At 36.1% G+C, this 23,915-nt stretch overlaps 1 protein-coding gene across 4 annotated transcripts in view; it reads right to left on the bottom strand.

Moving 5' to 3' along the window:
- Positions 1-3,174: 3,174 nt before the first annotated feature.
- The window catches only part of LOC145688902 (band 7 protein AGAP004871-like), a 74,534-nt gene continuing 53,793 nt past the window's right edge, over positions 3,175-23,915 (bottom strand). For all 4 annotated transcript variants that reach the window (XM_081763069.1, XM_081763072.1, XM_081763070.1 and 1 more), the window contains exons 5-7: positions 19,756-19,917; positions 12,616-12,781; positions 3,175-3,746 (exon numbers count right to left, since the gene is read on the bottom strand). In XM_081763069.1, coding sequence (XP_081619195.1) covers positions 3,648-3,746; positions 12,616-12,781; positions 19,756-19,917 — 427 coding nt within the window. In that variant the 3' untranslated portion in view covers positions 3,175-3,647. The remainder of the gene's footprint in view (positions 3,747-12,615; positions 12,782-19,755; positions 19,918-23,915) is intronic.

Below are 23,915 nucleotides of genomic sequence, written 5' to 3'. Positions count from 1 at the left end.
TGTTCTGGAGTGCATCTTAGCTCGGTGGACGCGTTTCTGACCATATTTTTATACTTTTTTTCATCATTGGTCTCGGTGGCTCACTGGTAAAGCGTTCACTTCTGGTGCATGGGGTCACAGGATGATGAAGCGGAAATCATGTTTCATCTTGTTTATATCAGTAATATATGTTAATTCTGGCATTTGTTTGAATGGTATCCTTTCAGATACAGAATTCGGTCGCAGTTCCATTCTTAATCTTCCACAATTCGTATTTTTCTAATCGCCTGCTTAAATGAAATCTTGCTTATGTTTCTATGTTCAATTATGTTCGAAATCTATGAAAACAAATATTTCCAGTTAATAAGAGTTTTTCAATATTATAAAGTAACTTATGATTTACATAGCCATGTTATTTCAGTAGCTGATCAACAGAGACTAATGACACTATGCATACAGATATCTATGCATGCATGCAAGATGAAGGAAGGGGATGACGAAGAGGAAGTCATGTTTCATCTTGTTTATACATGTACCATACACTTACGAAGGATCACGACTCGTGGGGTCCGGGTTCGATTCTCAGTGAGAAAGCATTCTTTTTTTCATGCAAGGATTAATTCAACTCTAAATCGTGAAGTACTGGTCTTGCTTTCGATTCCGGCGAGAGACCTTTCAAAGTGAAAGCATATTTAGGGTCCTGGTTTGATTCTTGGTGAGAGAGCATTAAATATTTTAAGACATTAAGATAATTCGTTCCTTTCTGTCGTGAAACGAAGTGGTATATGCGTGAAATTCTTTATTTTCATGCAAGGATTAATTCAGCTCAACGGTCGTGAAGTACAGGTCTTGCGTTTGATTCCAGTGAGAGAGCTTTCAAACTGAAAGCATATTTAGGGCCCGGGTCCGATTCTCGGTGAGAAAGTATTGAATACTTTAAGACATTAAGTTAATTCGTTCCTTTCTGTCGTGAGAATGAAGTGCTATATACGTGAAATTCTTTTTTTCATGCAAGTACTAGTTCAACTCTAAAATCGTGAAGTACCAAATTCGATCTCAGCTCCCCATCAAAGTTGATTTTTGTGTAAAGAACCTTTATATCGTAACTTATCGTATCGCAAAGCTACAATCGAGGTTAGTTATCTGTTTCAGTTTCACTCCCAAAATAATAATAATAATAATAATAATAATAATAATAATAATAATAATAATAATAATAATAATAATAATAATAATGTGATGCTGCATTTTTAAAATTTATTTTTATGTTTGTTGTTTACGTTTTAATACCACTTTGGTCCGGATTCGACTCTCGATGAAAGAGAGAGAGAAAGAGAGCATTAAACACTTGGAGAACACTTATGTTTCATCTTGTTTCTACATCGTAGGCGTCCAAGACTATGAGCATAGCAAGAGCAGGTTCCCACAACCAAAATTTTCCCATGGGGCTCCTTGTGGTAGCCCTAAAAGGCTATGAGCATAACAACTAAAGGCCTGTTGAAACTTGAATTCGAATTCTAGGAAAAGACATCGAATTCTAGGAAAGCAAGATAAGTTTTTGCTGACTCGACCTTCTATTCAATCTCTATTCTACTAATACCGCTGACTATTTTATCCGACAACTACCATTCACTTATTATGACTTGTTATTTCTTTACAGGTGTCATTGTCTGAACAATGTCGCTTATGACGGAGGAGTTTGTAAAAATCGCAACTCCTGTGTGGTAACTACAGTGTTCAATGTTCTACCCCAGATAGTGATCCTGTTTCCATAATGGTGTAGCCAAACTCATCAGCAGATTCAGAGAGACGGAATCTGCGTCTAATGGACTGGTAGTGGTCGTCCAAAAACGTTTAGATGAAGCAACTACTGTCGCCACCATCACATTCTTGAGCAAAAACACCCGACGTGTTACACGGCTTTCTTATTAAGAATGTGGAGTAAGTCGAGCGTCTGAAAGGAGGATTCTTTTCATTAATTAGCAGGTTCAAAAATCACTCTTACAAAATCCAGATCACCAGCTCTGACAGAGGACAATTCAGACCATGGGATGCAGTTTAATGAACGGGCAACAAGGGAACTGCCAACCAACCCGTAACCCCATTTGAACGTGTTGTTGTTCTCCGACGAGGAAAATTTTTACGTGAACAAACAAGTAAACAAATAAATCTACGTTTACTGGAGTGACAGCAATCCGCAAAATTTCATTGGATTGGTACATCAGGAATAGTTTGTGGAAAAAAATTAGGCTATGATCTGACGTGGAATTTTTACCACGATAATCATTGGCTTATTTTTTATTTACGACACACTGAATACCGACAAACATATGCGGCTGCTGGATGAAGAGGTTCTGCCCTCCGTTTTGTCGGAGATGGATCGGTGCATCGAGTAATGATGAAGTTGTCACTACCTTCTTTGGATCTCACACCGTTGAATTTCTACCTGTAGAGCCACTGTTCACAATATGGGATTAACACATGGCAGATGGCTAAACAAGTGTTCAACAGCAAGGAAATGCCATTGCTCGGTGCGGAGTAAGAGCAAGTAGTGACTATTAACCAGGCGATTCGTGTTCAAATCAGATTTCTAGACTTTTTTCCTACCATAACAGTGTGTTTTCTTGCAAGTACAATCTTAGATGTGGTGTAGATAATGAACCTCGGGATTCGAACCAGACCTTCCAAGCACAGAAGATGAGCTTCATAGCTGCATTTTACGCAAAAAATGCCATATCATTCATATATATGTAACTTGTTTGTGTGTTTCAGAACATTGTCACCATTGAACATTGTCCACTTTGTAGCACTTTTTAAAATTCACTTTAAATAACGTTTGCACGGTGAAGATAAAAAAAATATGAATATTGGTTTTGAAAACCGAAACTATAAATTGATTTTAAAAACCGAAAACTAAAAATTGGTTTTAATAACGAAAAATCGGTTTTGAATCCCGAAAACAGAAAATTGATTTTGAAAAGCGAAAATCAAAATCAATTCTTTGAAATTTCAATTTTTAAAAACTCGGTTTTCTGTTTTTCCAAAAACCGATTTGGATAGCAGTAGTACAAAATTTTTCAAGTACATCATTACACTATATTTCGTGATTTCAGGATGCAGACAAGCTTAGAGTGAAAAATCTTACAAAAATGCAACTGAATTCTCGTGTGCAATCTCCTTAATAAAAAACAACCATTTCAAAAATCTAGTCTATTATTCGTTATTCCTTTGTATACTACAAGTGTTAAAATGAAGTTTATACACTTTTTAACAACATTTTTTGAAAACATCTCCAGAATGAGTTTTGTTGGTTAATTAAAACAATGAATCTTTTATCTTTAAAAGAAAATCACGCTCTTTTCACGTTACTAAACAATATTTAACTCCAGTTTTCTTCCAGAGTGTTATGTAAATTATATACAATAAAGTTTTTAATATAAATATTGTTTAATTACTTTTGTAAATCCACTTGTGAATGATAAAATTTTATTATTATTATTATTATTATTATTATTATTATTGCTTCAACTACATTTTGTTGTTAAAATGTTATGGTAATTCATAAAATCACTCATTGCAATTTAATGATCCACAGTTTTCTGATTATACAAACACACACAATACTTGGCAAAAGGCAACCAACCTCTCTCTTTTGCTTCCCAGCTGTTTCATTTCTTGAACGGATGCATAATCTCCATTGGAAGTGGAAAGAGGATTGTGGAATGCTTTTCAGCTGAGATTGTGTTCAGGGTCTGTAGGTACCGCAACTGAAATAACAAAAAAATAATATCCATTTACAGCGTCGAGAAAATAAACAAAATCCCAAGCACCATAAATCATTATAAACCCCTAATGTACTGTCAATAAGCTGAAAAAAGTACTCGTCACTCTGCCGTTTAGTGTCGTATTATATACTATCTGAAAAATCATATCAGCATTGTCAAGAGAATTAGTTCACAATGACACTAAGAATGTAAGTAATCATAAACAAAAATTTCTTGTTGTTGCACAGAATACACACTAACATACTATTTGAAATTATACTATCTTACTGTATTACAATTTCGCATAACTTCCTTCTGAAAGTAACAGCTCACTATACAACGGCATGATATGTCTATACAGTTCGAATTTTTAAAATCTTGTAGTAAAATCCATATAAAACTAATTACTGCTCACTAGATTTATTAACCTCAAACCCGAAGCACGAATCGCAATTATGTGCAGCTAGCTGTAGGAATGTGAAGAGGTGGCAGCCTACTAATTTATTTTCTCTAATATTAATACATTTGTTTATTACTTCACATTTCTACACATTTTTATTTCAACATAAATGGTCCATCTTGATTTGTTTCTTCAAGAGACTTAAATGCGGCTTACTTACAACGAAGAACGCCATTTGATGCTCGACGAATTACATTACTAGAACAGGTGTCAAGACTCAAGACGAGAAATGGCTCAAGTTTAGTAACCAATAGTATTTAACCTAAGTCTTAGATCTCAAACAGTTATTTAGATTATTCGTAGCAAGGAAAATATGATTCTACAAACACAATGAAAATCATTTATCATCGTTTAAAGATACGTAATTCATTACACGGTATAATTCAATAATAAATATAGTGTAAGTGTTGTTCTATCACATCCTTCGTGGACCTCTCGCGACGCATAAAGATTCTGATAAACTTTTTTGATGGAATTAAGAAGAACATCTGGGGATAAATTTTGTACATAAATTTAAACAGCGAGTCAAGAAAAAACTTTTCAAAAATCGAGACAAGATGAGAATTCGACAATATTTTAAGAGATGATATGAGAAAAGTTCATTTCTAATCTCGTTTTGCCTTGTGGACAACTAACTGTACGTAAGGATTAACTTGTTTTTAAGAGGACGTTCATCGAAATGACGACAAAATTTTTGACGTAAACTTTTAAAACTACCAGTTGAGAAAGTGCGAATGTAAGAGCTATATTTTGAAGAATCCAGTCAGCACAAAAAGGTAAACTTTCTTTGTAAATGTTTTTGTTAATATGTTCGATATTATCGAAATTTCGTACAATCTTCTCTATTTGGTTCTAATGTTTAGGGAAATATTTCTATTTTATTACACCCCCTGGCTTGTTTAAAAAAATAAGCCGAAGGGATATTTTTTAGATGTGAGGGTTGGCAAAACTGAAGGATCACACAAAAAATCACTGAAAACATTAGCAACAGTGGTAACAGTGGAAAAATCACTTTTTGGAGCACTAGAAGGTAGCGGAAGGAAGCACTAAAGTTGTGCCCCAATCACAGGCAGGATCGGTGCATTTTAATATGTCACTTCACTGCTACTAAGACAGAGATATAAAGATAATTTATATTGGGAAGTTCGTTATGCGAACGGCGTGATTTCTTGGGCACAATGTATAAGGTGTAGAATTTCTAAAATATTTGCACTTAAGATATGTATTTCAATAAATAATTCAATATTTTCTTCTTCCTAGTGGTGTGTTTTAATTTTTTTAAAAGTACGAAATGAGAATGATTAAAATTTTTATGCTATTCAATGTTCTTTGCCAATTGAGTTAAACAATTTAGATGTGTTTATTTCGTTATTTTTCTTTTTGTGCTGCTAATTGTAAGAAGAGAAATATGTAAAAGATTAGATATTCCAGATCATATAGTATATCTTGCTCCCTGCTCAGGCTATTATATACATTTTTATTTTTATTTTATTATTTTTTTAGTCTTCGCTCGTGTAGAAAGTAAAAAGAAGTTATTTATTCTTGCTCTATATCCTCCTTATGTTCATAAAATGGCTTAATTCTGTCTACTGAAATCTCCTGTATTGTTTGACGATATGAATCTGGAAATTTGATTTTATAAAGATTAGGATTAACTCTTTCGATAATTTCTAGAGGTCCAATATATCTAGATAAGAAAGATTCTGGTATCCCAATTTGACGATTGGGAAAAAATACAAGTACTTTCTGGCCCTTATCAAAATTAGTTTGTTGATGTTTACGGTCGAAATATCTTCTCTGTTTGTTATAACTTGCGATTAAATCATCCTGTACGATCCCACGTATCTTATTCAGGTGTTCTTTGTCGACGCATAACGTCGGAGTTGATGCTAATGCTATATCAGAGATAGTCTTAGGTTCGTATCCGTACATAAGAAAAAAACTTGAATATTTAGTTCCAGCTTGTACAAATTTATTAATTGCGAATGTTATATTCGGAATTAGTTTTGGCCAACGATTTTGATTTTCCTGTACAAAAAATTTTCAAGCGTTCTGTATGATTTTGTGGAATGTTTCCCCTACACCCAAGGTTTTGTGGTCATACCTGGACAACATTTAAATTTAAAGTTGTATAATTTCGCTAGGTTCTGCAGCCTCTTAGCGTTATGTACCGGGTGTCTGTCCAAATACAGGTAATAAAAAGCTCCGTATTTAAGAATAATGTCATATATAAGAAATTGTTCAATTTCTTCTGCTGTAATATTGTCTACAACCCTGTTCAGACAGTATCGCGTAGACATTTCAATGGCAACTAGTATGTGTTTGAATTTTCCTTCTCCGATTGGAATTTTTCCAATTGAATCATACTGCCAGGCTGTTGCAATCGGTTTGGGAGGATGATGAAGCAATTGGCCCGCCGTCTTAACTGGTAACTTGTTGAGTCTTTGGCAGAGATTGCATGTCTTTATTCTATTGGCTATGTAAGCTTTCATATTAGGAAAATAGTATTTTCTTAGTGTCGATTGGTATGTCTTAGTATACCCAAAATGTGGTGTCATTGAGTTGTTATGGATAGCCTCAAACCATTTACTGTTACGATTAATTATTATCATTGTATTGAAATCAATTTGTAAATGAAACCCCCTTTCAATGTTTCCGTAAAAGTAGGTGGCAACCCTGCCTTATCACGCTACTACGTAGTAGCTTGCTGCCGAGACCGGCTGCGCGAGTGAGTAGCTGATGTCACAGTGAAGGCTTCCTCCTCGTGGATCACGAGATACCCTTCCTGTTGACTGGAATTTTGGTGAGTGTAATGTAGGGGAAAAATAGCTGTGCTAAAAAAGAGAATGTGAACGTGAAACTGTATTATACATTAATGAATTAACGGTTGAATATTAGTTGTATTTGACTCTATGGCTTTGGAAGACTGAAAAGAGAGCAAATGAAGGTGGAAATAAGACTTAAATCTGTGTAACAGGTATTTGATTTAAAAACTAAGAGTAAGTTATTACCATCTTTGAGAACCTCATAAGCTTTAACTGTAAATGTGTGGATCACGGAAGAAGTAGGTGAGTTAGTGAAAGGTTCCTCTATGTTAATCCTCTTTTGGTATTTTTTTATTTTTATTCTAAATTTATAGAGGAGTCAGTCACTGACGCTATTCACTTTCCTTCTCAAGTCAAGCTTCCATTTGGTCTCATAAATTTAATGGCAGAAACTCAAAGAAGTTAAACTAAAGCTAAAAGATAAATCAGGTTTAAGCTTTGAACATAAACCCTCTTCTATTTCGGAACTTTGAAGGAGGATTTCATATTTAAAAGGGAAAGGATTTGTTAATCATATTCGTGAAAAAAAGTAGAAAAATTAAGAGCCTCCAAGTGAATCATCTTTGAAAAAGACTTAACGTTGATAGCGCGTACAGCAGAATTATTGACAATATCCGTAAAAGTATTGCTGACAAAAATATACGGATTTCAATTGATTAAATTTCCGATATTCTAGGACGTTCCATTGCCAACTTTGTAATTGGAACTTTGGGAGAGGAAGAAGGCACACAAACACTTTTGATTGCATCAGAAGTTCTGGGAAAAGTAAATGGCACGGCAATTGCAGAGGTTTTTACAAAATCGCTGAGTATTCTGTGGGTAGAATGTGTAAAATACAATAAGGTCCTTTTCGTCACAGACGGAGTTGCATACATGAAAAGTGCAGCAAAAGCCCTTAAGGTTCTATTCCCACGTATGCTGCATGTCACCTGTCTGGCACATGCGCTATATAGAATTACAGAGGGAGTCCGTTCTCATTTTCCTAACATTGACCTTCTTGTGTCAAATGTGAAAAAGGTATTTCTGAAAGCTCCCTCGCGAACAAGTGCGTTTTGCGAATTAGCCCCTGAACTTCCGCTTCCACCACAACCTGTCTTAACGAGAGGGGGTGCATGGATTATAGCTGTTCTCTATTTATCTAACAACTTTGAACCCATCAAAAGATTCATTGATACTTTTGATGAGGATGATGCGTCTTCAATTAAAGTTGGTCAAAGTTTGCTGAAGAAGAATTCCTTGAAAAAGGACTTAGTCTTCATTGCAACACACTTTGCAAAATTACCAGATGCTATTGTCAAGCTTGAAAAAAAAAAAAAAAAAGAACAGACTCTCGCTAGTTTTCTGAAAATCTTCAATGATTCAACGATCTGGGTGTTGTACCTGGTGACAAGAGAGAGTTCATTCGGCGTAAGTGTGATCGTGTTGAAAGTGTTAATCCAAGTTTGGGAAAATTGAAGGACATCGCTAGTGTTATGGAAGGTGATGCTGATACAACTGTTGACAGTGACATGTGTCGTTCCCAAATTACATGTTTCAAGTATGCTCCAGTGACATCTGTAGATGTGGAAAAATGATTTTCACATCTAAAGCGAATTCTTTCTGACAGGAGACAAAGTCTTTCTTTTGAAAAATCTTAAAAAGATGTTAATAATTTCAGAGAACAAAAATATGAAAAAACCTTTCGCAAGTGAAAATAAACTGCTAGATTAGTGTAAAATGACTTCACTTTAGTATTTTTTGTGCTTTGAATGTTTGTACTAATGTAACCGCGTGTGAATAAAATATGATATGTTTTTAAGTTATTGTTTCATTGTTACTACTGAAGAATGGCGAATGAATTGTTAGATGTCGTCCCTTCATGGGTTGCGCAAGTTTCCAGAATTTTAAGCTTTAAGTACAAAGTGCAAACTGAAACATTTTATTGTATTAGTAAACGAATTATAGCCTATTATAGCTTTTACATATTTTAGTATCTATTTTTCCCCCAAAGTTCGTAATTTGCTTGTTTATTTTATTTTTCAATTTTACCTGCCATTTTTGGGTATTTATTTTGCAGTTTTGCCAGCCATTTTCGGGCTTTTATTTCGACATTAATTCCGGGCTTTATTCATTATCACTTGATGCATTAATTATATGCAGTATTGTACTTACTTTGAACTGGGAGATGCACGTAACAAACACTTATCCAAGAAATTTGACAGCTAACTGGAAGAATGCACTTTCTTTCTCTACTTCCATTTTCAAATATGCAGCAAGTGAGGAGGAAATTCCCCTCAGCCCCCTGCACATCCCAGACAGAAGAAAATATGAGATACACTTCAAAATATTTGTAGTGGAGCTAAATGGGAATATTCCATTAATACATATTGCATGTTTTCCTCTTGTAAATACTTGTTTACTACTACTACTACTACTACTATTACTACTACTACTACTACTACAACTAATAATAATAATAATAATAATAGACTACTTTCTGTCTATTTTTGTTTATATAAATATTTAATCTTTCTTATTCTTTCTTGTTAAATTAAACAACAACAAAAACTACAGTACTATGTATACATGCACATAAAATTAACTCTGAACAGTATTAGAAATACAGCTAAGAAAGTTGTTTAAAATAAATAGATTTGGTAGTTTTTTTATTTAATTTAATAAGGAAAATAGAATTCTGACTATAATTTGAAACATTTTATAATATATTAAAGGTTATTTATGTTATCAGTTTATCGGGCCCACCGTACTTGTGCGATTACGCTTCGCCACTGTTGGCAGGGACACTTGTTTCTATTTTTTTTTTTAAAAAAAAAAAAAGCAAATCGTAACGGTACTCTGGATTTCGGTGTAATTGCTTGAAACCGTGATATGTTGTAGATATTGTGATCCTGAGAAAAAGTCTTAATGGACACAGCCAGCAATCACTGACCATTTGGATACTACCGGGACACATTTTTTTAAAACAGCAAAAGGTAAGGATATTCTGGAATTTTGGTAGAATTATATGAAACCCTGAAAAGTCCTATCTCACAACCGAGAAAAGAGATGGGAAGAGTAGCGACCAACATCACTTAAGCATAGACAACATTTCGATGTTCATCTTGCGGGACAAAGGAAAACCCTGGAAAGCCCTAGACAGTTTTTCTTAGGATCACGACGTTCACAACATATCAAAGTTTCATTCATTTAACCGAAATCAAAAATATCGTTATATCCGGTTGTTTTTGAAAAATCTGGACCTGTAGTGGCCAAACGGTCAATAATTGATGGTTGTATCCATTAAGACTTTTTCTCACGATAAGAAGATCTACAACACATGGCAGTTTTACTCATTCTTACGGAAATCCAAAACATTGTTATACTCTGCTGTTTTCAAGAAAGTAGCCTTGTAATGACCAAATGATTAATGATTTGTGGTAGTGTCACATGAGACTTTTTCTTAGGGTCACAATATCTACAACATATCACGGTTTCAGTCATTTTCACCGAAATCCAGAATATCACTATCTTCGGCTGCTTTCAAAAAAGTGACCCGAAGTGACCAAACGATCAGTGATTGGTGGTTATGTCCATTAAGACTTTTTATCAGGATCACAATATCTACAACATATCACGATTTGAGTCATTTTTACCGAAATCCAAAATATCGCTATCTTCGGCTGTTTAAAAAAAAAAAAAAAAAGTGGCCCTGTAGAAGCCAAACGGCCAGTGGTTTGTGGTTGTGCCGATTGAGACTTTTTCAATATCTACAACATACCATGGTTTCAAGCATTCCACCGGAATCCAATTTGCGTAAGGATTGTTCGAGTCCTTTGTCATTTCGGGGGGCGTGGTGGCTCAGTGGTAGATCGTTCACCTCCAGTGCTTGGGGTCCCTGGTTCGATCCCAGCTCGCACCGTGTGGACTTTGTGGTGGACAAACACCGTGCTCGTGGGTTTTCTCGGGTTCTCCCACTTTCTTCATTCCACCATTTCACTCATTTCTCATAATCACCGTCTCCTTTAGCCTAACCGGCATAACCGTGGGACGTAAAACTCAAAGATTTTCCTTTGTCATTTCGAAGAGGGTCATTTCTCCCTGCAACCCTCTTCTCGCAAAAACGACAAAACATATATTTCCTACTTTGAAGTCATCTCTGCATCGGCAGAGTTTTGTTTCTTTAATGTGGTCTTTTTAATCAGGGTTACCCTTTTTTTAAAAGGGGCCATTTGTCCCCTTAACCTATTTTCCGAAAGAAACAAAAAAAAAAATGTGTCGATTTATTTTAGGTCTAGTATATATGTGTCAAGTTTGAAGAAAATCGGACGACGAGAAACTATTGTGAAGCTGTCTCCTTTACACTTTTACTTTTTTGAACTTGACTGGTTTTTGCCCCAAAGTCTTCAATTTCATTTAACCAAACAGTACTTTGTTTGCTTGGGTGAACTGCACATCACTGCTATAAAGGATAACTTAACGTGTAAAATTGAACGAACAACAACACCCATCCAAATGGTAAAGCAGCAATTTAAAGGTTGGACCATGGATATGTCGGCTGGAATTAGTACAATTGATTACCACTAATGTGAATGTATATAAAAAAGAATGAAGGCAAAAAAGCAGTTGTTAGTGTTTTGACGAAATGCTACTTGTGATCAGTTTAAGTTTAATAGAGTAAATCACATTTGTGTTGGATTCTTCTCTTTAAAAATGTAAACGCTGAAACTGCAATTCGGTGTTTCATATACAGAACTGAATTGGTTTTATTCTTGCTGGAGCACAGATATACTTCTTATCGTCTCACAGTATCTCGTAGTATATTTTGGTCATATTTCAGAAAATTTTGTCTGGTTAAAAGTGCAAAATCAAAATATGAGGGGTTGCATTGCGACAATATTTTCGTATATTGATGACAGCATTAAAAAAAAAAAAAAGCTCTGTGGGGAAGGGGCAGTTGACCAATTCCGAGATTATAAAGCCCACCCGAAAGTATGCCTGTAAGAAAACGGGTTTCGGTTAGAGTTAACTGGACATGGCCGAAAAAACGCCAGCATTTATAAACATATAAAAATCGAAATTGCAGTTCAATGTTTTATATTGCAGTGAGTAATTTCATTAAGAGTCCCTATCACTGCGAAATTAAAATACCGCTTATTTTACAGTAATTATGAGATATCTTCAAATAGATAAAAGATAATCGAAAAGTGGATCAAGACCTCCCTAGACGATGTTATTTTGCATGAGGTAGCGTTATCACGAGTCACCTAGTAGCTTTGAGTTTGCAGTTATTTAGAAACGCGAAAATAAATGCCGATTTTCTAAATGGCTGGAAATCGAAAGCAGATAAGTGAGTCTTGATAACGGTCTCCCTAGACAATATTATTTTGCGTGAGATACCGTGTGTCTTCTACAATGTATTTGGACTTGAAAAACAAAAACAAAAACAAACAAAAAAAAACGGACGAAAAAGCTCAAATAGAAGAGAAATAACGCAATGTACCATGAAAAATGCGTATCGTACAAAATGTACGATAAGATCCCCAAAGGGTTATTAATATGTATTTTATTTTCTATTACATTATTAAATACATTCAGCTTAAAAACATACCTGTAGAGCAGTTGGACTTGCCGCCATCATATCCGCAGCCTCTTTCAAAGATCTTGAAGCGTTCATTTCACCCTCGGCTGCAATTAGTTTAGCCTTTGCCTCTCTAACTGCCTCCGCTTCAGCTGCCATAGCTCTCTGTATCATATATGGCAACTTCACATCTTTTCTGCAAGCAAAGTAATAAATATTAACGAAAGTAAATATATCTGAAGCTAGTATAATATATGATACTGACACCAGGGATGGAGTGGGTCGGTGGGTCAAGTGGGTAAAATTTTCTCAGTGGGTCGTGGGTCAACAGCATGTGACCCACTGTGACCCACCACCTACCGTGACCCACTGTGACCCACCACCCATCGTGAACTACTGCGGCCCACCACCCACCATGACCCACTGCGACCCACTGACTCACTATCATCTACCGACGCACTCTGCTCACTGCATTGTAGACAGTATCTTCTGAAGACTGGTAAATTTGTCTTCGTTTTACTTTCAAGACCTTCATTTCCCTTTCTTTTCCATTTGTTTCTGTCTACTTACCTGAGGTGAGTATATCTAACCAAGTGAAAAAAGAACTTAGGCACTTTTAAATATTGCTATTTTTAATTGCAATAATAGCAATAGGACTTATACTACTACTTGGCTTTCGAGACCTGTGAGTTTTTAGAGGAGCTAACTACTGGAAAAAATATATTTTTGAATCACTGAAATATATAAATTATTATATAAAAAAATGAATGTAACTATGTGTGCCTGATCATCATGGTCAAATTGCAAAGTCGAATGAAACTGCTTTTCGTATATCGTCAGGCCTTAATCCAAACTAGGATGTTATATTGCTTTTATTATAATGCATAATATCCTAAGGAGGTAGTGAGGATCCGAATTTCTGCGAAAAAAATGAGTATCTCGCAAGCCGTTAAACTTACGGAGCTGAAATTCAGTGTATTAACTCTTTATTGAAAATAAACAGAATGTGCCCTAACATTTTTTAAAATTCTCCTTTATGTGGGGGAAGGGGGCACTTTCTATATATGGAAAATTGGTAGTGAGTTGGTTTGTAAAAATGATCGAAAACGATCGATGTTATTTAAGAAAAAAATCAGAAACAAAAATACAGTACTTGGCTTCATATATCCATTGCTTTCTACTATAATAATTGCTGAAGCTTATGTTTATTATATGGAGCGCTTACAGCACAGGGCAATCAACCCATAAAGTTGTGAGAAAAATAGGCATAACATTTGTACGGTAAGCTTAATTACACGGAAATTTTAAGTTTGGATTGTACGCATAATTATATGGAAAATTTTACACTTTTTTTCCCTTTACGTTGGTCTACTTACCTTAATTTGGAACTTTCAAATTTCATCCTTTTTTCCACTGAAAAGTATTGATAATTCAACAAGAAAATAATTATACTATGATAATTTAATCGAAATTCATCGCAATTTGGCACATGGCAAACAGCAGTGTGGTAATTGAAGGGGAAGAAGGAGGGAAATTCCCATTCATCTCTGAACACTTTCTAGGAACCTCGTTCCCTTTCGCTTTCTAGACGGGGAAGGGAACTTGGTAATAGCATACAACCTTCATGTGTAATTACAAAAAATAAATTTATAGACAAATAAGAAATCATCAGTGTATCAGGCTTTAATTGATAATTTATTCACAAGATTCTCTATCGAAGCCGTGGTAGATGAAGTTTCTGTTCTCCATGAGTCGACATTGCCAACTGACATGGTCGATATGGAAAAGATGTATGGCGATAGAGAGATGATACTTCTTGCTGAGTATTTCAAAACTGACCAAGAAAAATCGTTATCAGACTTAAGTCTAACAAGCAGATTGTCGATGAAGAGTTTCAGAAATCGGGTAGAAGTATTAAAAATTTCCACGACAGAGTGAGAACGGGGATTTACAGATGACTGATATTAGAAATAGACTAAGTGCTCAAACATTGTCTAACTTGTTGTTCATCAATGTTAATGCCCACTGCTAGACAAGCTCAAAGTAGTCGAGCTAGTTATTTCTTGGCTGAAGGATGGACATCATTCCGCTGCGGATGATTTACCACGAAAAAGTTACCAACAGGAACTAAACTCGATTTCAGATTTGTTTTAAGGTGGCAAATTACGAATTATGGAAAATGTATACTTGTATTACTAATGGCTTATTTGTGTTATTCAACTTTGTACCTAATTTTTAGTAAGTCTCTTCTTTGCTTTAGGTAAACTACTTTGAATAAATATTCATAATAATTGCAATTATGCATATTTGTAACTTAAATTTAACGTGGTGTTTTAGTGATTACACAAACTACAATTATGAGCATACTTTATGAAGATGCTCTCACATAGGGTACCCGCGCAGAAGTTTCTTTTGGAATGCGTTCAGAAAATAACACTTGCAAGAATACTCTCTTAGTACAAGTATATTTTAGGCACACACTAATTTCCCCCCATCTGGAACTGTTTCAATTTCCTCACTGACAAACACTTTACCATTTTATATCGTAAAGGTCAGATCCACCGTTATTGTAACAGAGTAGTGCTTGAGCGATTGACTAGAAATTCAAACTCCGATTAGTGACAATTTCACAGGCTTGTTTTATTACAAGTGTTAACTCTAGTCAGTACAGAAGAGGCCGTGGATCGTGTTCAGAGTTGATGACGATGGATTTTGGTGAGTCAGAGTAGGTCACAGTGGATGATAGTGGTTCATGGTGGGTGGTGTTTAAATAATAAGGAAATATGTGTTTCAGTATTTCTAAAACTTCAGCTTCTAAGAATGGAAAGTAACTTACTTTTTCCATTGAATGAGAATATCTATTTTTTTTTCTTTATTCCGAAATGCTCAAAATTAGGATTTGCTTAAGTTAGAGATGTGCTCTGCGGTACACAATCTAATCATTATACGTACTTAAATAATTCAGCATTTTAAAAAATCGATATTTGAAGGGGAAAAGGACAATTTCTACAATAGTCAAATTTCCGGTTTCATAATTTATTACATCTTTTTGTGCGCAGAAAGGACAGTTTTGCTACTATTGATAAAATTCAGCGACCATTTATTTTGTTACACAATGATTTATCTTGCCCGAAGTAGTTATTTCAGGTACACTCTACGATATACTAGGGGAGACCGGGGCACATTTGCCAACTTTTTTTTTTTTTTTTTAAAATTTGCATGTGTTGTATTTTATCTGAAACCTATTTAGTGGTAAACAGGATATCATTTTCTTCCTTGTACCTTTGTGAATGAAGTGGAACAGGTATTTTTTTCACAAAATGAATATTGAGTTTCACTCCCAATGGTTAAGTGTGATCATATGACGTTGGAAAATGTGCCCCGTATGCGGGGCAAGTTGGCCAACCTACTAAAACTATACAGGGGCAAGTGTTCCAACTACTTCACATGCTAAAACACAGGTAATTAAGCAAAGCAGTACGTTTAACACTAGTACATTTATTTTAAGTTTTAATGCAGACCTGATACTTTACTCATTTTCGGAAAAAAAAAAAAATGATTTCACAAGATCTCATGCCTACGTCAACACAGCTACTCAACTGAAACTTACGTAGATGGCGTGCCAAGCATTGCTGCTTCAGCCAGTCCACCCGTCGGAGCGATCTACCGGATACTTTCAGAACTAAAGCCAGTTGGAAAACGTGCCCCTATAAGAAACGTGCCCCGGTCGACCCTACATAGTTTCACGTTTTTCAATAGTATATTATTATACTATTGATTAAAGAGTTGTATGTAATATCAAACTCAGGGTGGAAGGGCAATTGCTCTACTGCTCTCCAGAAATGACGCACCTGCTTACATGAATTACTAAAAAATTAGTTTCTAACATGTAACACTTCTCAAGTTTAACACTTCGAATTTGATAAAGGTTGGCAGGTAGATACTACACATAAAATAAATGAATATGTGTTTTTTTTTTAATTTTCTGCGGTAAAACGGTGTTAGGGGGCATAAGTACACGTCAGAAGTTATTAAAGGATATGGAGAATTGCAACGAAACTTTGTGTAGGGACAATTCGCAAAAAATAAACGAACACGTGTTTTTAGTTTGTGTGGAAAAACAGTGTTGGGTCCAAGGCCCCCTGCAAAAAAAAAAAAAAAAGTAAATATAACGTTATAGCGCAGAAAAAAAGTGGACCGAAGCAAATGAAATTGTGTGTAGATATTATATATGTAAAATAAAACCTTTCGTGTTTCTCAAGTATCCCCATACGATTTGCTTCAAATTTGGCACATCAACAGTAAAGAGGAAATAAATGGACACGTGTTTTTGTTTATGCGGAAAAACATTGTAACTTCTAAAGGCGCCTCCTGAAATACTATAAAATACGCTATTCTGCTTGTGCTTTCTGTTGATCTGCCAAATTTGAAGAAATCGGATGGGAACACTTGTGAAACCCGTATTGGTATATTTTACATATGCAATATCTATGCACAATTAGGCTACATTCGCTTCGGCTCAGTTCTTCCTCTGCTTCTACGATAATATTTACTTTTTTCGGAGGAAGCCTTGGCCCCAATACAGTTTCTCCGCACACACACACACAAAAAAACGTGTTCGTTTATTTATTTATTTATTTATTTATTTATTGTTTATTGTCTTTAAACAGTTTCCTTGCAATTTTCCATGTCATTTAGGTACTTCTGACGTATACTTATGAGCACCTTTGATATTTCGTGATCAAAGTTTTGGAAGGCTCTGTGCCCTACCCAACTTTTTGTTTTCAAAGGAAAATACGAAACACGTATCCCCCTCATTTTACATATACGATATCTGTGCACAGTTTCATTCACTTCGGTTCACTTCTTCTTGCCTTTCTGGCGTTAACTTTCAAAATTTTGGGTGGAGGCTTTTGTCCATAAAATGGTTTTTGCGCAGAAAATAAAAAGACCCGTGTTCGTTTATTTTTTGCGTATTGTGCCTACACAAAGTTTCGTTGCAATTCTTCATGTTCATTAGGGGCCCCTGATATACTGTTGTTGGCACTTTCGATATTTCGTGATCAAAGGTTTAGAGAGGTCCGTGCGCAACCAAATTGTTTTTTTTTTCAGGAAAATACGAAACACGCGTTCCCTCATTTTACGTCTACAATAGCTGTGCACAATTTCATTTACTTGGGTCCTCTTCTTCTTGCCTTTCGGGTGTCAACTTTCAACATTTTGGATGGGGGCTTTTGTCCCCTAAAAACGTTTTTCCGCAGAAAATAAAAGCACGTATTCGTTTGCTTCATATGTTGTATCTACCCGCCAAATTTGATCAAAATCGGAGTGTTACACTTGAGAAGTGTTACTTGTAAGTGGAGCTTTCGGTTGAAGGGTGAACATTAGATCGTGTTGTATTTGGGTTTAGCGTCCCTTTCAACACCAAGGCTGTATAAGACCTGGACACATCGGTTAACGTGAAATCCGAACCAGATTAACCCCCAATTGGGAATGAAATATGGGTCTCCGATGCTGGGGTAAATGTTAAAGACAAGAGGAGAAAGAGTTGTTTTTTTTTTAAGTTCTAAATGTAGTATATTAAATACTGTAGCTGTGATATATATTTATAAATTTCTTTAATTCAAACATGAATGCTCTTTGTCAATAAAATTCAGATTCTTTATTTACGAAAATCTTTTACCTAGTCAGGATTCGAACCATGTTCCAAATAAACATTAACACGCGAATTCATTATGTTATCTACTCGACCAAGAGCGCATGGCTCGTTCCGTTTGCTTCTGTCCCTTGGTCTGTTGACGGTCTACTTTCCACAGGTTTTAATTTTGTATCAGGTAGTATTACAGTTTCTCTTTCATGTTTTTTATGATTGTTTTCTAGACGCAATTTGAATATTTTCTTGGAGGCAATGTCCGGAAGATCTATTTCTATTAGAGAATGGAAGGAAAATAGATTTCCCTTAAAAGGAGATCCAAGGTAGGTGAAGATCTAGGTTCAATTTTTGGACTTAGTTTCTGGAAGTCAGTCCTCATTGTTGTGACTAGAACTGTACAATTAAAAGAAAGAAGAACAATGAAATCGTAAAATTATTAATCTAAATTAGTTTAAACGTATTATAATAATTTGTTCTCTCAATGTGCTAGGGGTATCGCCGGTAGTCCACAATATACGCCACTGACATCCCAATCGATATATCTCTTCGAGCTGAACAAAATGTATGGATAAGTGTAAATGTTTATGCGTAGTTTTTTGAGAAAATCGAGAAAACTATTATATTATGTAAATCTAAAAATTTATGCTATACGATAATGACGCCACTCTTGCAATGAAATTGATACTAAAGCATACTCCTCTCAAACTTTACGTTATGACACTAGCACGACGGAAATGCACATTACTGCTAATGAGATACAGCACAAAACTACAATAACTCGAAAACTTTAATTTCGGTTTAATAATGTGCTGCCCCATGTGTAAGACATAGGCGGATTGACCGCGAACCGTGGCGACCTGCCGTCTAAAATTTCGCAGGCCGATTTCGGCTAACGCGGCAGTACTGTTACGAAATTACACGAATGCCGCAATTTTGCCGCCATGGCCGTAATAAAGCGGGATCCGCCCTTTGTTCTCGTCTGTACCGCTAGTGCCGCCCTTAAATATGCATGTGGTCTCTATGTAACCAGCAGAACTGCAACGTGGCCTCTTGGTAACCGCCAGTGCCGGCTTGAAAGCGCCAGTACCACCATTAAACTACCACGTGGTCTCTCCGTTGTCGCCTTTATTCCTCTACTCTGAAAAACATCACATTCCCAGACAGTACGAACCAAGGTTGATACGGAGGACGTCATTGTGTAGACAGGGTCAATTCTCATGCGTACTTTTCGAGTAAGACGAATTTACATTACAGGTCATCCGAAATCAAAGTTCTTTCGACATATGTGTTTTTGAAGTATTTTCCATCCATCCAAACAATGTTTAGCATTCAAAGGCTACATCTTAATATAAATTTTTAAGTTTATATGTTGCATATTAAATTTTGGTTATCGTAGAAACATGTCTCAGGTCAGCAAATTTGATTAATATTAAATGACGTTCCTTACGCTCTGCAAGCCACATTGTATAATTTTAATGACAATTAAAATAATCTATTAATTCAGCAATTTTACTTACATTTCCACACGTTCAACTTTAACTCCCCATGGATCAGTAGCTTCATCTAAATCTATCTGCAGTGTGTTAGCAATACCTTCCTTGTCTGAGAGAATGTCAGACAAATTGCGAGCTCCAAGTGTACTTCTCAAAAATGCTGCTCCTAGCAGGTTAGTGGCATGACTAGAAACAAAAACAATAAATGTTACAAATATACTTATTATCAACTTCAATGTGCGAAACGTGACAATGCTATTTCTTGGAAGTATCAAGTAGCATTATTATTTGGTTCGAGTTACGTAAGATGCAATCGTATTTACATACCTTTTAAATATCTTGTTACCTAATTCCAGTTTCTGGGATCAAGAAACTATGAATTATAAGGTAATTAAGAAAGTTCTATCGCTTTTTCACCGACCACCTTCAAACATCGATATGTCACCTAAGAGACGTACCTGGAAGATCAAGAATAGTCCTCACCAGCATCGAAACCTTCTGCCAACGTTCTGGAAGGCCATGGATTCTATGGCGGTAGAACTTGGTGGGACGTGAACCGAAGAAGGTATCAAATGCATTTTGCATCTCTATTAGAGATTTGAACTGGCGTCCTCTAAAGTGATTGTCCAAGGAATAGAACAGGTGATAATAGGACGGTCCAGGGAGTATGGAGGATGCAATACCGTTTCCTATCCAAGGCGTGGAATAGTGTCCTGGGTCATCAACAGGAGGGCCCCTTTGCGATTCAAAAGTGCTGGCTCCAAAGTTTTGAGTTTTTCTTGAACACGGCTCAACTGATGACAGTACACACACGGAGAAAAATGCATAGTCCAGTCGGCATGTAAATGCTGTTTTTACCAGGTTACGCGGGGCACCACATTAAGTAATGTTGTTTCATCAGTAGTACGATCTACACCACAGTCCAGCGAAAATTTTGTATTGTGGGACCACCATTTCAAATCTAGAATTAACGCCATACCCATTCCGATGGTGGTAACTTATGTATATAATGTTGTTACTACCTTCCTACGAGTGTCCCCTCTTGGTTCTTTCTAAATCTGTGACTCCCTACCTTACGAGAGCAATAGTTTTTAACACGACATCAATCATGTGAATAAAATTATCCAATCACAGCGAGTCTAGTTCGACTCCCAACTCCAGACTTGGCATGGTGTTCCCACCTGCTGTACTTTTATACATGAAATTACATTACTTAAGGAGCGCACCCGCGTAAATACGATGTATCCACACGGAAATCCTAGTTCTTTTTTTCTCAGTGCAGTTGCATTGATGCTGTAACGTAATCGACTTGAGAAACATTAGAATGTAACCTATTCTATACCCAGTACTCACCAGGAGCTACTTCGATCCCAGCCCTCGCCAAGTGAACTCTGTGGTGGACAAACACCGTGCTCGTGGGTTTTCTCGGGGTTCTCCGGTTTCCTCCCACTTTCTTCATTTCACCATTTCACTCATCTCTCATCATCACCGTCTCCTTTAGCCTAACCGGCATAACTGTGGGACGTAAAACTTAAAGATTTCATTTCATTTCACCAGGAGCTACAATCCTTATCTAAGGATGCGGAGTGTTGCTTCTATTGGCGAGTGACTGAACTAAAATCATCGCTATGCAAATGTACGAGCAGGCAATTCATTGCATAGCTGTAAATGTCAAGGAGAGGTACTCTCTTTCTACCTTCTAGTCTGAAACTTCAACGAGGGGTACTCTCTTCCTACCTTCTAGTCTGAAACTAAGTAAAATACATAATAATGGTAAACCTTACAAATATCATGATGTGTGCCTAGTTTTCTTGATGTTTATTCTCATTGTAAATATTCATATTTTGTTTCTGGGAAGGAAGAAAGTACATTAAACAAGGTACCATTTCTCAGCTGTGAATGCCAAGCATTGAAATCAGTCTAGGTGACAAACTTGTTTTTCGTGTTATGTTAAATCGCTAATACTTTTCTATGTAAACCATATACTACGTTAAAATCGTAAAGCATGGGAATTAGAGTTTGTGGAAACTAGAAAATTAAAGACTTTCGAGAACTTGTGCAAAATTAAAACATGTGGTTGGTTTTGTGAAGCACATTTTTTAAACATCTGTTTGTAAGAAGTATAGCTTCTCATGCCAAAAGAGATAAGGCATTGTGTAAAGAGTTTCATTATGTGCTAGAAGTTGTTGTTATTCTATATTGTTTTCATGTTCTTATATCATAATGATAATAATAATATATTGAACAGTCACAATGCTCTCATCAGCTGGTAGCAATTCCCGATGCACGATGCCGCGAGCAGTCCACCAAACACACAGGAGAAACTTCTTCTGGCGCAGTGCTAGTTTCGGCTGTTTCGGAATCGGTTTATGGAATGCTAATCAGTTATGACGGCGTGGCACCGTGGAGATTCGTACAGAACCCACTGCTCATCCCATGTCAACATACTGTTCAGAAATCTCCTTTCTCAGTCAAGACAGCAAAGAAACACAAATGTCTGCTCGCGTTGCCTTCTGACCAGGAGTCAAATCATGTGGGACCCATCAACCCAACTTGTAGTGCTTTCCAAGTTGATGGAGCTGCTGTCGAATGGTTTCTCCAGTCACACTGAATTGTACTGCCAGCTCCTCACATGTCTGGCCAATGTTCGCCTCAATTGCTTCCCGAAGATTTTCATTTTGTACATGTGTTGGTCTTCCGGCACGTGGTGCGTCTTCGAGTGTTTCATCACCGTCCTTAAACTTGTTAAACCACCGCTACAGTGTCTGCGTAGTCTCAACACCTCACCTAAGGCCTGGCATATCTTCCGCCCCGCTGCAGCGACCTTTGACCCCAGTTTGAACTCGTACAGCACACACGCCCTTACTACGCTCTGTAGAGGTCCCATGTTCACTCTGTCCTTACGAAAGTTCACGATGTAACTTAACTGCCACAGCCAAGTAGTATGTTGGTTATACCCACACAAACAACTTGCGCCTTCCTGACCTTTGCCTTATCTCCATTCGCATTCAGCTCTTGGTATGAGGGCCAATGAAACACGGACTTCCACAAAAAATACAGAACTTTCTTGGTTACCATTCTGCTTCTAACCACCAGGAACAATAGAGTAATTTAAAATACTTTCTGAAATCAAAATTTCTTCCAATTTCTTGAAGGGCTCATAATAAATTAAATAACTGAAATTATTTTAAGTCTTTTTTTAAAGAAGCAGTATAAGGGGTCTATCATAGACCTATTAAACAGATAAAGGTATATACTCATATTCTACGTAAAGGACGGACAATTACAACAAACGACAACTCGTCCACATAACAAAAACGCACTAACTAAACTAGGTTGTACTAAACAACCTCTAAAAATCTTTCTAACCACCGTCTTCTGACTTTTTGGGTCAAATTATGAAGTCTACTGTTTAGGTTAGATCCTGGATTTATTAATCATTCTGTAGACAATACTACATGTACACCTTTGCTCATTACATCTTGCGCGTATATTGTAGTGCACGATTTTTCGCATTTATTACATTTTTCCCTCTGTCTTTGGCCAGAGTTTCGTGATTAGTAAGTGGAGATGATAGAAAGCATTTCTTATACGAGTATGAAAATATTTCCGATTTTATATATATATATATATATATATATATATATATATATATATATATATATATATATATATATATATATATATATATATATAAATTTAAGCTGGATTGAGTGAATGCTTTCAAGAGATTCTTGGAGTACCGAAGGGAAAATTACAAATTTCCAGTAAAGGAGCTTGGTAAGGGACGGAAGGAAGGGAGGGAAGATAGTTAAATGTTGAAACTTGTTTTAAACCTAGATGTTAGCTTTTGCGATTAACATTCCATACCCATTGCAGGGGCGGCTTTAAGATTTTAATTTTGGGTAGGTCCGCTTACTCGCTTATGGATACACACACACACACATTTGACTGATTAATGATAGTAGGAAATTAATTTTACGCTAGTGGTTGATGGTATTTGTTAAATAATTATCTACCATTAATATAAATAGTGGAAAATATATTTACTCTTTAGTATATCTTTTAGCGTTTATATATTTTTGAAAATTTTTTGGATAGGCTCGTGCCTACCTGGCTTACCAGCTAAAGACGCCACTGATTCATTGTTTACCAAACGTATATTACCTCTTCATACCCAAAAT

This window comes from Thermobia domestica, chromosome 7 (assembly GCF_964235325.1).
Source record: "Thermobia domestica chromosome 7, izTheDome1.hap1.1, whole genome shotgun sequence".
Lineage (NCBI taxonomy): Eukaryota > Metazoa > Arthropoda > Insecta > Zygentoma > Lepismatidae > Thermobia > Thermobia domestica.
Note: the sequence above shows the minus strand (reverse complement) of the source record. Positions and strands in the feature narration are given on the sequence as shown.